The 14,685-nt window shown below is 39.6% G+C and overlaps 1 protein-coding gene across 1 annotated transcript in view; it reads right to left on the reverse strand.

The window, feature by feature from the left end:
- Positions 1–1,110: 1,110 nt before the first annotated feature.
- The window catches only part of LOC139217590 (A-type voltage-gated potassium channel KCND3-like), an 89,510-nt gene continuing 75,935 nt past the window's right edge, over positions 1,111–14,685 (reverse strand). Inside the window, exons 3-6 of the mRNA XM_070848948.1 lie at positions 8,476–8,577; positions 3,775–3,867; positions 2,713–2,972; positions 1,111–1,348 (exon numbers count right to left, since the gene is read on the reverse strand). Coding sequence (XP_070705049.1) covers positions 1,111–1,348; positions 2,713–2,972; positions 3,775–3,867; positions 8,476–8,577 — 693 coding nt within the window. The remainder of the gene's footprint in view (positions 1,349–2,712; positions 2,973–3,774; positions 3,868–8,475; positions 8,578–14,685) is intronic.

The raw sequence follows: 14,685 nt of genomic DNA on the forward strand, positions 1-14,685 counted from the left end.
TCCTTTTGTTACAGTGAACATGGGCATTGTAGTTTATTTTCCCATATACGCCATCCTGGTGCTGCTCACTTGCACTCTAAATTTATATTCATCCACAGCTGAAAGTAGTCCCAAACGAACGCACTATTTTCTTGTGTTTGAGTAACGTTTGCTAGAAACAGCAGTGCCCAGGGGCTTTTTTTTTTTAAGAATGAATGATTTTTGTGATGCCTTTTTAAAATGTGGGCACACAGGAGGTCAGCAGGAGGCTTTTGACTCTCAGGTCGAGAACCACTGCTCTGTCTCACCTCGGTGTGAAAACCCATAATGTCACAAAGACAGTGTTAGAAATTTAAACATGAAGCAACTAAAAAGCACAGTGTTGTTTGAGTCTTTGACATGAAGAATAGGTACAATATTCTAACAAAAAATAACAAAAACACTGTTTTCAGTCTCAGACACATCAAACCCACATTTCAGCGGTACGATATTAGCAGCATCAGTTACTGACTGTTCAAATGATGCTGTAAAGAAAACTAGTTTTCAACCATTGTTCTTTTTTTTTTTCCTCAAAATACTTCAGACAAACAACACATAACACAAAAAAGACCAATCAAATTCAAGTAAACACAGTCAACACTTTTGATCATCTTTCTTCAAACACATTTAAAGTCAACAAAATATTCTTTTTACCATTTCACTGTGAATTCACTTTAAATTTACTGTGAATTTGTGGTACGTCGACAGCATCTGCTGATGAAGGGATTTGCTAATTGCACAATGTCTTTCAATCTTTTCCACAGTACTTGCTGTAAACCTGTTCTGCTGTTAGTAACTATTAGAAATGCAGCAATTCTGTCCGTATCTACAGGGCATACACGACATGACGAGTGCGTGATTCTCGGTTCAAATATCTACAGTCTTCTACCTCAGTGACATCTCCACATCATCTGTCCTCTCTAAACCACCAACTGGTGACTCCTTTGGAGAACAGCGCTCTTCCTACCGATCCTGTCCGACGAGACACGGTGCGACCATAGTGTAACCTGCTTCGCCTCCTTCTCTTCATCTTCTTTCTCTTCCTCCTTTCTTCCCTCCCGCTGAGCAGAGTTTCATCCGTCAGCCCGAGAGTCACAGAGCAGAGACTTTGATGATGTTGATGCCAGCTGAGCTCGTTGTGGTCTGGATGCTCGGAGTTGCAGGGTGACCCGGTGGTGGGGGCGGCCTCCTCTGGGGGGGCCCGTGGAGGCCATCGCCATCAGGGGTCAAAGCAGGGGGCGTCGGGAGGCTGATGATCGCTGTGGTGATTCGACCGCCTTGGCAATTGGTCCTGCCGCTGTTATCAGTTTTCAGGTTGAGATTTGAACGACTAGACACAAACAAAAAACAGAGAGAGAGAGAGAGAGAGAGAGAGAGAGAGAGAGAGAGAGAGAGAGAGAGAGAGAGAGAGAGGGAGAGAGAGAGGCTACATTATACAATTGTATAATGATGATCTACCTAGACATCATTTCATTGAAAAAGGCTGCCAAAGAGCCATTACACATAATCTTGACTTCGCACAAAGTAATATTTGAGTTAATATTGTCTACAAGATGAATTGCATAATGACTCAAATTTGATGTGTTCATGGAATAGCCTGGGGTAAAAAATATGCCTGTTAGCTAATAATAAAAACGTTGCCAGACCCCATAAACAAATAATCCAGATTTCCTCTATTGCTGCATATTACGCAGCCTAGAGATCCACTGTTACCTTTATGAGTTTCAAGTGAATCGCTCTGCCATTTTTCAATCTACTACTGTTTGTTATAGTTAATCATTAGCTTATCATTAACTGTTATAATAATGTAAATAGGTTTATCTTATTAGATAGCATTTAAAAGTTGGGGGAAAATATAATTCACTACTAAATTTAATTCAATTTGAAAATTTTGATTATATTGTACACTGTTGCTACAATCCCCTCTAGTGTTTGTTTTGGGTAGCATAAAATTTTTAGTTTGTCCAAAATTACTTAAGACGTTTATTCTTTCTCTACCTTTAGTTGCATCTGGTCTTCAACATTGTTTCAGTTTTATCTGCTGAGGTTTTGAGATTTCTGTTACCCCCCTCCTCCAAAACGGAAATGAATGTCATGTTTTTTTTGCAGTGATCAAAGCATCGAAAGAAACATCTTTCAAGAAACCATGTCCTCGATTCTCTGGATATTCTCTGGGAGAATATAATGCACAGGGGACCTGGTGTCACAGGAGGTATGCTGACATGTGTCTCATAGAGGGATAAAGGCATCTTATTTTAATTCCATTCCTCTTTTCCTCAAAGGAGTGTAGACAAGCAGACGCTGCCAATCCTCTGACGTCCATAGAATAAACTCAGTATCTCACAGGCGCCTCCTCAAGGGGATTTTTATCAAAATTCTTTAACACGCTTTTCTGCCAAAAACTGTTGAATATTTAGAGTTGGGATGTTGTTTCTGAAAAAGACACACTGCGAATAAGCTTTTCAAATGTAACTCTTCAATGCTGTGAGATGCCTGGAGGAGGATAAAGTATCTCAGAAACTTGGCACATAAAACTGAAACATTATGCATGGCTTTACACCACTCGCAGCAAGAGAGAAAAATCTTTTTTGCAAATTGAGTGAACTGACCCAAAATATCAGCAAACAACCTTGATACCGAGCATCTGTTCCCCCTCTGATGCCGCTGTGTGTTTCTGCTGTCCCTGAGTTTTACCTGGCGCCGTGTGACGGCGGGTCGCCACACTGTATGTGGATGGCACTGAGCTCCTGCAGTGGGCTCTGGTGTGTTGCGACAGGGTGGGTGGAGGGAAGGCTGGAGTTGGGCAGAGGAGTGTCTCTCTTTACCCTGCGGCCACAGCAGGTACCCACAGAGCTGTCGTGGCTGGTTATAGACGGGCTGCGCGATGGGTAGGTCTGTATCGCTGTTTCTAAACAGTTCTGCTCGTACAACTGTTCGTCCACAAACTCGTGGGCCTGGAGAGAAAGAGAAATGAGGAAAGAAAGAGAGGAAAACAGTATTTGAAGCAAATGAAAGACAGTCATAGTACGTGATGCCTTGACTGATATATCATTTCGATTTTTACTAATAAATACACAAAAAAAAGGATAATTAATGCTGATTATAATGATAAACTTTAAAAATTATCATTCAAAAACTCACGCTGGCTGTAGACCAGATCCAGTGTCACTATTTTATACAGATTTGTGTTTTTTAACACCAAAACATTTGCAAATCAGTAGCTGTCTGCACTTTCAGGAGTACACTGATGCACAGAACATCCGAATCACTGTGTACACTACTGACACAAAATGTCTAGTGAAAAGTGTCTTCGAAGGATTTTTGCCAAGACTTTGTTTCTTCCTTCTGACTGATGCTGAAGCACATATTCAACGGGAGGGAAAAGATTACTGTCACAGAGACATCTTTGACAGCAATAAAACTCCCTGGAGGTTTAAATACACACCCACACCGTTTATGTAATGACTAACAATGGCATACAATACAGGTGTGTAAAGCAAACACCATGGAGAAAAAGGCACGGGAAAGTAGGCAATGATGACGAAGAAAAATACACAATTTAACATTGTTGGTGGATTGAGTGTGCAGTTTTTAGCTTGCAGTTGTCAGCACCTCCAGCCCTGAACTAGATGCTGTGCGCAAAGCTTGCTCTCATGATACAATACGTAAATGAAAATGAATACATCCCTTCAGCCTTGGGTTTTTAAAGCCTAAAGTGTTGGAGTCAAAGATAGAGAAGCGTTAATGTGTACCCACAGTGGTTTTCTCCAGACAGTGCAGTAGGTGGTGGTGTTGGCTCTCTAACAGAGAGATGGACTTCGACAGCTTCTGTTCATCCTCTTCTGTATCCTTAATAAGCCACACACACATGCACACACAGACACACACAGACACACACATGCAGATTTGATGAATGTTGGCAAATTACATTGTTGGTGTATCCTGGTAACTCATTAAAGACTCAAACTCAGCCTGGTCTCATCAGTGCTGAAATGCCAGTGACGTCATGCTTTTGTTCTGCTTCGTGTCGCCCATTTTAACTGAACCGTCTTGATATGTGCTTGTTGATTTTACTCTCATTTCCATTGTGAGCTGGTAGCCAACCATCCCTGCTGTTTACTTTCAAATCACTTACTAGCCATTTAGTTGCATAATTGACAGCGTTTCTGCTTGGTGTGAATTGATCCCTCAGCCTTAAGCCTGCTTTGGCAAGTGATTTGGTTCTAAATCATTTTCTCCATTGTGCATCTTTTGTGCCATTAATACTCTTATTGCCTCTGGTTTGGTTCCTAGTGTAAGAAAAATATCCCTTCTTTCAGTATTGAACTAATAAAATATCAAGTCTAGCGCAGTGTTATTGCCAGCTCTCTTACTTAATTATCCAATAGGCACCACTGTGCGTTATGTGATGCTCCAGGAAGCTGAACACTTATTGATGTGTGATTCTTCAAAAAGAGGAAAAACAGAGGAGTTGAGAAAAACAGAAACAGAAACTTATGGAACCAGTTTTTGGTATTTCTCCAAAAGGGACTTGGTTTCAAAGCTCCTGCTCAAATATAGCTTAGTCTCAAAGTAATCGCAATTGCCAAAAAACATGAAAAACTGAAAACAAATTAATTCTCTCCCCACAGCGCAAATTGTTACTCAAAGGATTTGGGTGGGTGGCGATCCAGCCCAAGGACTCTCATTCAGACTCCAGACACATGAACAATACAGCGATGTGGGCACGAGAGCAGTTTGCCTTCTCATGTCTCAATGTGTGGATTTCCACTGTGACAGGGGCTTTATCAAAGACATCGTATGGCTAGAGACTGTGACCTGTGTCAAGGCCGAAGGTTTCTTTTCATGTAAAGAAAGAAGGCAATTTGATGCAGTTCACCTGAAATGTGACCATGATAGCTTTTTTTTACCTTAATATCTAAGTAAATGAAGAGAGGATGTCGGCAATGACTGGCAAGAACGAGTGATATGGATACAATCTCTAAGGGTATAGATCATTTTCATACTATTTTATAGATAGAAACAGTGACTGAAATTTGAAGGTTATATCATAGACAATATTACCATATGAGATGGTTTCTTTCTGGCTCAACCAGTGAATTAAATAGCTGACAAATCAAGGTACTTCTTCAAATAGCCTGTGACTCAAGCTCTCCCAGAGCTTGGACGTTTCGGTCCGTCATCGTTGATTTTAAATGGCTTGTACTAAACTCAAATGGAGGAGACCTTTCTTTATGTGGATAAATCATATTTCGTGTTTCTTTATAGCTGCCCGACATCATTTTTTCCAAGCTTTAAGAAGAATTCCTATCATCCGCTTTCATGAGCAGATCTGTAACTGAAATGTCAGAAGTCAGACCTTACTCTATACGGTCCTGGTTCAGTGCTATTCATCAGATAGATGTTAAGGTAAATGTACACTGTAAAATCCAAAATCCCTCCTGCTTATTGATTTACTGTGTTACCCACGAGAGAAACAACAGGAACCTCGGTATAACTCGAGAAATGGTGTACATTTCTATTGTCTATACTAAGATGTTCCGGAGACATGCAACATAATGAAGCCTTAAGAAAGGCAGGAGCATGTTCAACAGACTGAATTCATTCATTAAATTCAAGCGCTTCTATTTCTGTAGGCCAACTTAAAACAATCCGTTATGAGGCGATATGACAAAATACACCTTGACATGATATAAATCTGTCAGACGTTTTGACATACAGTGGTGGGTACATCTGTGCGTGAATTAGAGCACTGCTGCAATTTCCTTACTAATATGATAAATGACTTTTTCGGTTATCATTTAATTTGCTGTATTAGCAAGACACTCAAATCTGACGTCTTTGTCAATTATCAGTTTCTTGATTGATGTATAATGTACAAATTCACGATACACTTTCATATGTCAATACTGTACACTGTAATATGATATAAAGCATGATAGAGGAACCATGTAGCTGCATTATTCTCATCTACATTTGTCGCCACTTTTGCAGCAATTTGATGCCAGTTTTTTTTGCCATTAGTACATGAACAGGACATGATCATGGTCCTTCCCTACAAAGATCGGGTTGGTTCGGTTGTCCATTCTCATTGAGCACCTTCCCAGACCTGTTTAAAACACTGGCATAATCAGCAATGTGGGCAGTGATTTGGAGGGCAAATCAGCAGAAATCCTGTCATTCTAAAGTGAAAAGCCCAAATTAGGCACCCGAAGGGATAAACTCTAAGGTCTTGTGAGGTCCTATGCAAAACTTTACAGGATTATCAATAAATCACCCTCTACGACAGTGTGCCTGTCATCTGGATAACAAAAAAATGGCCGTCAAAAAATTAGAAAGCCTCCAGGGAAAACTGAAAAAGACCAGCAGACCAGAACTTTTAATCTAACTATAGGCTCTGAGAGAACCAGTCATTTTGTCATATATATCCCCACTCACTCCCAACCCAGACTCACGCAGCGCTACTGACTGACTGACAGCAGTGACACCACCGTAATTTGATGTGCCAGGACTCTGGCAGCCTCATCACACACATGCAGAGGGTTGGGGGGTCGCTCTACACTCACAGATGGCATTTGTATGATAATTCTAACCAGACACCCATGAGCTTTCACACTGGACTCGATTAGATCCAAATGGATTTTAGTAACCATCTGCAAGGAGGGGACTGTGTTACTGAAAGCAAGAGTGATGGAGTGGATGGGAAGGATATTGGCAATTTGCTCACGCATTACCAAACACATTTTTCCATGGTGGTGACAAGTTAAAAAAAGTGGAGGAGAACATTGTGGTGGATGACTACTGATGTCTGCAAGTGGCCATAAAGAGAAGGACATGTGATTGAGATAAATAGTTAAACAGTTTGTTAAATGCATTTGTTTGCGTGCTTGCTGAGTGTTAGATGAGAGGATAAATACCTCGTGTCTCTGTGTTAAGTACAGTATGGAGCCAAGAGGTAATTAGCTTAGCTTGGCAATAAAAACTGAAAGCACTGGGAAACAGCTAGCCTGGCTCTGTGGAGATAGTCTCTAAAGTTGACTAAATCTACTTTAATCCATACACGAACAGAAATTAAAAAATGGCAGCTTTTGGTTTTAAGGGAAGTCATGCCCTGCATTTTTTGGTAAAGACCTATTGGCTGATTGGCAGCCTCATGGTAACCTCAAGTCACTCCCTGTAACACCACAACTTCTTGTTTTTATATTTAAATCAGATGTAATGTGTTAATTAGTGAGCCAGGGGACGGTGCTGGTAGGCATGTTTTTTAACTTTGGAGAGAGCCAGGTTAGCTGTGTCCCCCTGTTTCCTGGCTGTATGCTAAACCAAGTTAATTGCTTGGCTTTGGTTCGTCACTGAGCGCACAGACATGAGAGTGGTATCAATCTCCAATTCACAGCAAAGCGGCAGAAAAGCTTATTTCTCAGAATGTTGAACTACTTCTTTAAAGCAACTATAATATATGTACGACACCTGCTTTGCACTAAATAGCAGACAGACAATGTTAGCGGATAGCTGGCGCAGAACGTGGAGTTTTAAGCGACTAAAACCAGATATTTACCTCAGGAGTGGTTAGAGACCAAACACTGAGCTAAAAGAAAGAGTAAAATATTACTGGATGTGTAAATACACTAAACTCTTTTAGAACAACTTCGCCATATCAACTTTATATATCAGTATTATGTTTACAACTTGTCTTGACTTTTGATTTGCCACAAACATCAATTATTGAAGGTTTAATGTATGGTGATGACCAAAGACAAGAACATAACCCCAGAGTTATCCTTATTCATATACAGGGGGAAAGACGGAAACATTTTGTACCCTTGCAGGACCAGGAGTCTTGGTGCGATCTTGAAGTTCGCTGCAGCCTGTTTTAATTCATTAACCTTCTAATTACCAGTGATGCAACAAGCAAATAAACTAAAAACATACTCTACTGTCTGACTTTACAAGTTTTACAGACATGGATTAAATCAATCTACGACTGAAAGAAAACTAAGAGAAGTACTTTGTGTGATTACACTGATAACGACAACATGGAGGATTATTGGTGTAACTCCTCTGCTATCACCCCTGCCCTGTATAACAGCGAGAATGTAATGACTCCAACTTCTGCTGCTCTTTTACAGCCTGTAAATGACTTCTAAATTGTCCTTTGGTTAATTAAGGCAGTAATTGTTTGTCATTTTGTGTGTGTGTGTGTGTGTAGTCGTTTGTGTGTGCATCCCGCAGTTATGAAGTTGCTGCTTTCAAGCTATTGAGTTGCAATGAACTGAAATAATTAGCAGAGGGATGTTTGACAAGGAACAATATGATTAATCTCTCTTACCGAATTACATTCTGCTCACATTACATGTCATTTTTGATGAACACATTTGAAAAGATGTCTCAGTAATCATCGCACCCACTTTCCTGTTGGTGGTTTTTATTGTTTAGAGGGTCAGAGGCCTTTCTTACCGTCAGCTCCAGCAGTTCGTTGAGCAGTCCGTTGCGTTTGCTCTGGAGGAAGGCGTTGGCGCTGCTGGACTTGGATATTCTTATCCTGGCCAGTCTGGCTTTCTGGGTGTGGGAAGAAGAAGAGGTCACAGCATCAGACAGAGTGGGCGGGAGGTCACAGAAGATGACTAATGCCTTGTTTAATGGCGAGAATCTGCCAATTCGCCATCCAAGCTCTGTAGTAATTCTCACAGCTACTACTGTACTACCCCCACAATTTTGGATTTTTTTCATAAAGACTTTCTTACATAATGTATGAAAAGACAACTCTACAGTAGTTATTCTGTTTGAATTATGCAGCCCACATACAGTACACTATATGGTCAAAAGCATGGGACTGTTCGACATCTCATTCCAAAACCATGGGCATTAATGTGCTGCTAACGGCCTCCACTCTGAAGTCTTACCACAGGATTTTGTATCCTGGCTGCAGGGATTCACTCCCATCCAGCCACAAGAGCAGCAGTGATGACGCGGGATAATGCCAGGCTCGCAAGCGTGTGCCAGTTCAACCCAAAAGGTGTTGGATGGGGTTGAGGTCAGGGCTCTGACTGCAGACCAATCAAGTTATTCCACACCAAACTGAGAAAAACAAGTTTTGATGGACCTTGTTTGTAAGCAGGAGCATTGTCACATTGAAACAGAAAAGGGCCTTTCTCAAAATTATTTGGGACTGTTTGACTATTGTGAAAATATTTTACTTCTTTGTAACTAAGGGGCGTATCCCAACTGGTGAAAAACAGCCACAGACCAAAGGTACAGAAGAATATGAGGAAAACCGCTGAAACAGCAAGTCCATTAATCAGCTAATCAACAGAACATTCACTGGCAACTATTTTGATAAGTGATTTATCATACAAGTCATTTTTCAAGCAAAAATACATGTTATATCTAATATTCTCTGGTTCTAGCTTTTCCAGTATGAGGATTTGCTGCTTTGTTTGGTCTTCTGTTTTCATTTCAACTGAATAACTGTAAGTTGAACAAAACAAGATTTTTGAAGACATTGAAGACACTGGGATTCAGAGAACTTGATTTTTGTCACTAGTTTCTGACATTTTATAGACAAAACAACCAATTGATTGAACACCAGAGATGAAAGAAATGAAGAAAATAATTGTCAAGAAAGATTTATTGATTGTGAAAATAATGTTTGTTGTAGCCCTAATTAAGACAGCAGCGTCCACATACTTTTGGCCACATACAATGTGGTGTAGACAAGATCAAAAGTAGATTTTCTCTGAAGGAAGAGCAGGTGAAATAATTTTATGTGATTTAATTTTGTTTATTGGGACTCCTCTTCCCTAGTTTTCATTGTTTTATTTTTTTGTTTTCACTTAAAAAACAGTCCTCCTGTTTTCTGGCACTTCTCTTTGGTTTCCTTTGCCTTTTCTTGTCCCACTGATTCTCTCTTACCCTAAATTGCTGTTTTTATTAACATGATTTTATGTCAACACCAGTAAAACCAGCAACCACCACGAAGCTAATGAGGATCCAAACAACAGTGAATTATCTTTATTATACTCTCCCAGTTAAAAGGATGAATGAAAAATCAGCCTTGTGTTCAACCTTTGACACATCTTTTTCTCTGTTGGCAGTGAGTTGTAGCAAAAGGATAAATGTGATGACTCTTCCCGAAGATACGATGACTGATAAGATGTGATAAGTGAACAGAGTGAGGGAGACAGAGAGAGACAGACAGGAAATGAGAGAAAAATAGTATTGGGAATTTCTACAAATGAAGAGGATATAAGGACGACTCTATACGATATAGAGCTGCCTCGAGTGCCTCTGAACACGTAAGGTGAGATATTTCTTTAACCTTGTCCTGCAGCTCTCTCTTGCCTGATAAATGCATTTGCAGAAACAGGAGAGAGGCAGAGCAATATCTGCTTCCCAGACGTGAATCAGGAGTAATGGAATTAGTTTGGATGCTTCAGAAAGTGTCTGTCTGACTGCAAATACCTGTGAAGGTGTGAGGAATGCTGAAGACTGAGATGTAATAATAACGCTGGTGTATGTACGTGTGGGGTATGTGAAATGGAGAGAAAGAAGGGAGACACTCGTCGACTTCTTTCTCCGAAGCCTCAGTTAAAGAGTGAATGAATTTGAAGGAGGAAGTGCTGTCGTGTGCTGGCTGCCTTTCTTATTGATCAAAAGCTCCACTTGACACGAGGAAGGAAAAAATATGAAAGAATAACTAACTCTGATCCTTCAGTAAGTGCAAGAGCACTGCAATTGGTTGCTCTGATGTGGTGATGAGTATTTCCTCTTGTCTGATGGTCCATTGAGCCTGAATGCTTGTTTAAGGAATCTTAGTCTGAGCTGATGAAATACTGATTTATTTTCCAGGGTCCAAAGGTGTAAGAAACTCAAGTTTGATCAAGTCCTGAGAAACGGGTTTCAAGTCACAAGTCTAGTTCCAAGTGGAGTCCAGGTCCACGTCATCATCAAGGATAAGGCTGGTGTTTAATATGTACTTTTCTTTCTTTCTTCCTCTTTCGTCTGCCCAACCCTTATGTTCTGTTGCTTCAAAAAACTCCCCTCAGCACTAAAATACATGATGCAACTTTGTTCACAGGCTGGTTAGATGAGTAAATTGACCTTTCTGTGTAAAAGAGGAGGAGTTCCCCTTTTAAAACAGGTTATGAGAAGGCTAATGAGGAGAACAACTGGGCACTGATGTGTTTAGCAAGTACATTTGTTGGGGATTAATACACACGATACATTTGGTGCGCTAGTGAGTATTCACAGCAGCAGGACTAAAATAAACTTTGCCACATTGATAGTAATGAAGGACCATGACACCAAGTTCATCTCAATGATGTGGTTTTAAACGTTTTTGGACATACATTAAGAGCAATGAGGAAGTATAGAAAACTTTATACATTATGCTAAAATTATGGTTGAGATCAACTATACCACCCACAGTCCGACAGCCAAACAGTCAGGCTGCAGCAGGTCAAGGAAAAGGGCACGAAGTGTTCACCTCTCACACAAGTGAGCCTTGAAACTACTGCATACAGAGACCTTTTCCCCTTTCTTTTATTCTTTCCATTACCACAGCCTCCCTCCCTCTGACTGTCTCCTTTGTGTTTTCTCTCTCTCTTTTCTCTCTTGTACGACCTCCATCTCTCTTTCCTCTCTTGCTCCTGTTGTCTTGTTTTGCCCTCACGTCTCCCATCTTGGGTTTTTTTTCCCCAGACAACCTGCCATCTCTGAGTGTGGCTCCACTTGACTTTGCTGTCCCATTACCGGTATGACCTCAGTCTATTTACTGCATTGACACTCAGTGACACTCTATGTACGCTGCATCTCTGAGTTGTGCAGACATAAAAAAAAAAAGAAACTTTTCTTCTTCTTCTGGGGAAGTCTTCTTTTTGACTTGTCTAGGAATAAGGCATATTAATATCATGGGTTGTTCCTCTAGGTAGTTATGTCCTCTGTGGGTGACTGCACATAAAAAAAGAGACGCTGTACTCTACACTGAACCCCCTCCGCCCTCCCCTCTACACACACTACAGTAGATAGTCAGGAACGACTGTCATTAAATCCAATTTAGATTCTCTATTTCTACTTTCTGATTGTGAAGCTGCAATGGGTACATGAGAGGACCTTTTTTGTAAAGGCAAATTCCCAGATGACTACATAATTGTAATGGGAGCCTGGAGCAGCCTGTTGTTAGAGAAGAATGAAGACGAATGAGACTTAGTGAGGAAAGGAAGGCCAGGAGAGATGGAGTAATAGAGGTAGGGAGAAAGGATGAACAGAGTTAATATAAAACAGATCTCCTTGTTTCCCTCTTTTTCTACATTTCTTCCTTTTCTCTCTGTTGTCAAGCTCATACAATAGAGTAAAATATATAGGACATAATTCAGTTCATCTGTGAAAAATTGCTCAAAGGTGCACAGTAAGTGGCTTGTGAATGTGATTTGGTAACCTTTTTTTAGGTGCAGGCATTTACCAGATAAATACATGGTAAGAAGAGAAAATTACACAGACCAGTCCAGCAAAGCACCTACACAATGTGCAAGGCATTCTTATTATGTAAGAGGATTACAGAGTATTTTTAGAGCTGTAACAGTAACTCATCATATTGTGACAAAGATGCACCTTTCTGTAATATTCATTTCTTTTGTAGTGCAAATGTATTTATATTATTCAGCATGAAAAAAAATCCCTTTGGCTTGGAAGGTTCTATCTTTATGTATACATGGTTTTCTGAAAAAGTCCTGTTTTATTGATCTTTAGGAATATATGTATTGAGGATCAAAGAAAAATATCCTAGCAAGATCAATTCAACAACTGTGGCTTTCAATTAAATTGTTTGACTGATCCCTTCGCGAACATCTCAACTCCATTGGCTTAAGTTTCAATATTTTTATGTTAACAATGGATTAAGTGACTACTTGTATGTGAAAGAGGTCGCTCATATTACCCACAGAGTAAGTCACTAGTCACTAGAATTAGCAGTTTCCCTGAGCTTTATAGTGTCTTTCAGCTCATTGTTCTGATATACAGTCTGCAACTTAAATGTTTTGGTTCACACTCACCACTCTCCCCAGTGTTGTTTATCTGTGTATGGTAACACCTGTTTTCAGAAAAACAAATTCTATAAATCCACTGTACACGACAACTGGTGAACATAGTGAACACAACATTTTGCAGCTAAAGAGCCACATATTTCCCTTAGGAGTTGGTGGAGACCAAAACAGAGCTAAAAGATGAGTGAACATTGGACTTTGATGAACCATAATGTTGCTTTGGATGTGCTGAACTGTTTGCAAACAAAGTCATCATATCAACTTAAAAAGTGATTATACGTTAGTATTGTGTTTCCAGCTTGTTTCTGCTTCCCCCAAGTGGCGAAACAATCAGTATAGGTTTTTATTGCAGGTTTAAGCTAGCAAAATATAAGTTCTTAAAGTGTTCAGAAAATAAGAAATTGCATTGCAATTACAATTGAACTTCATGAGAAAAGGGAAAACTCTGTACACTGTGATGAGACTGTTTTCTCAAGTCTAATATTTCTTTTATCTATTATCTTATTGTTATTGTTATCATGTTGCAAATGCTACTGTTCACTCCACTCACTGCACCATCCATGTATGTGACTGATTCAAAGAACAATACTTGAGTCTAATATTGAACATATCAGATTAATGTTGGTCTTAAAAATAATACCACTGCATTACAGTCTTCCACTTCTGGTCCCTCTATGACTGCAGCAAAAAAAAAAACTGTAATAAAAAATGTCATTTCTTTTTCATTTTCATTTAACAGCTCAATAGTGCTTTGATAAATTAATTCCTCATTTAAAATGGGTTATGTATCCCAGAGTTTCACCTCTCACTAATTTAATGGGATGGATAAGCCCCAGGAGCTGCTAACTCTAAAAGAATGTCATTAGTATGAGTTTTACTGTCTCACTGTGGTCTAACACATGTTTTACAACAAAAAGAATATCCTTCAGGGGAACTCCTCAGGATCTATGTAAAACAATAGCATGTACAATGAGTACAAAATACTAAATGACCAACAGAAATGCTGCCAGACTGAAGATGCAGCAGTCTAAGACAAGGTCGTTGTGGTTTTTGTGCTCTGAATAACTCCAACTCAAGAGTTTGTATTTGAATATGAATGTTACAACATCTGTGTGACTCCTGTAGCCACTCAGTAATAATGTCCTTGGTGCCCAGTAATGGTTTGTAGAGGATGAGTCACAAAAACCAACAGCTTCCTAAGATCTTGTTCAGGCAGATTCACATGACCATCTTAACCGCAGTTGGTGCGGTTTGCCAAATTAGAAATGATGCTGCCAGATTGAACATTGAACTTATGACCAGAATTTGCATTCTTAGTCACAATCTACTACTTTAGGCTTCCTTTCAATTGTAATGGATTTGGCCTACTTAATTTGCAGCTGAAAGTAATTACACAAGTGATTATTTTACTTTTGAGATGCTCTTACAAACCTGTGTTAAAGAAAGAAAAATTATGGATAGACACAAAATTAAAATTGTTTTTTATTAGACTAATTTGGCAGATGATTTTGTGCTAAGCGACTCAACATGAATGCATTCAATAACAAAAAGGAACTATTTTAACTAAGAGGACTGTTGTGTTGGACAGAATTCATAGAAGTAAACTTACCATTGCTTACTATCAATA

This window comes from Pempheris klunzingeri, chromosome 2 (genome assembly GCF_042242105.1).
Source record: "Pempheris klunzingeri isolate RE-2024b chromosome 2, fPemKlu1.hap1, whole genome shotgun sequence".
Classification (NCBI taxonomy): domain Eukaryota; kingdom Metazoa; phylum Chordata; class Actinopteri; order Acropomatiformes; family Pempheridae; genus Pempheris; species Pempheris klunzingeri.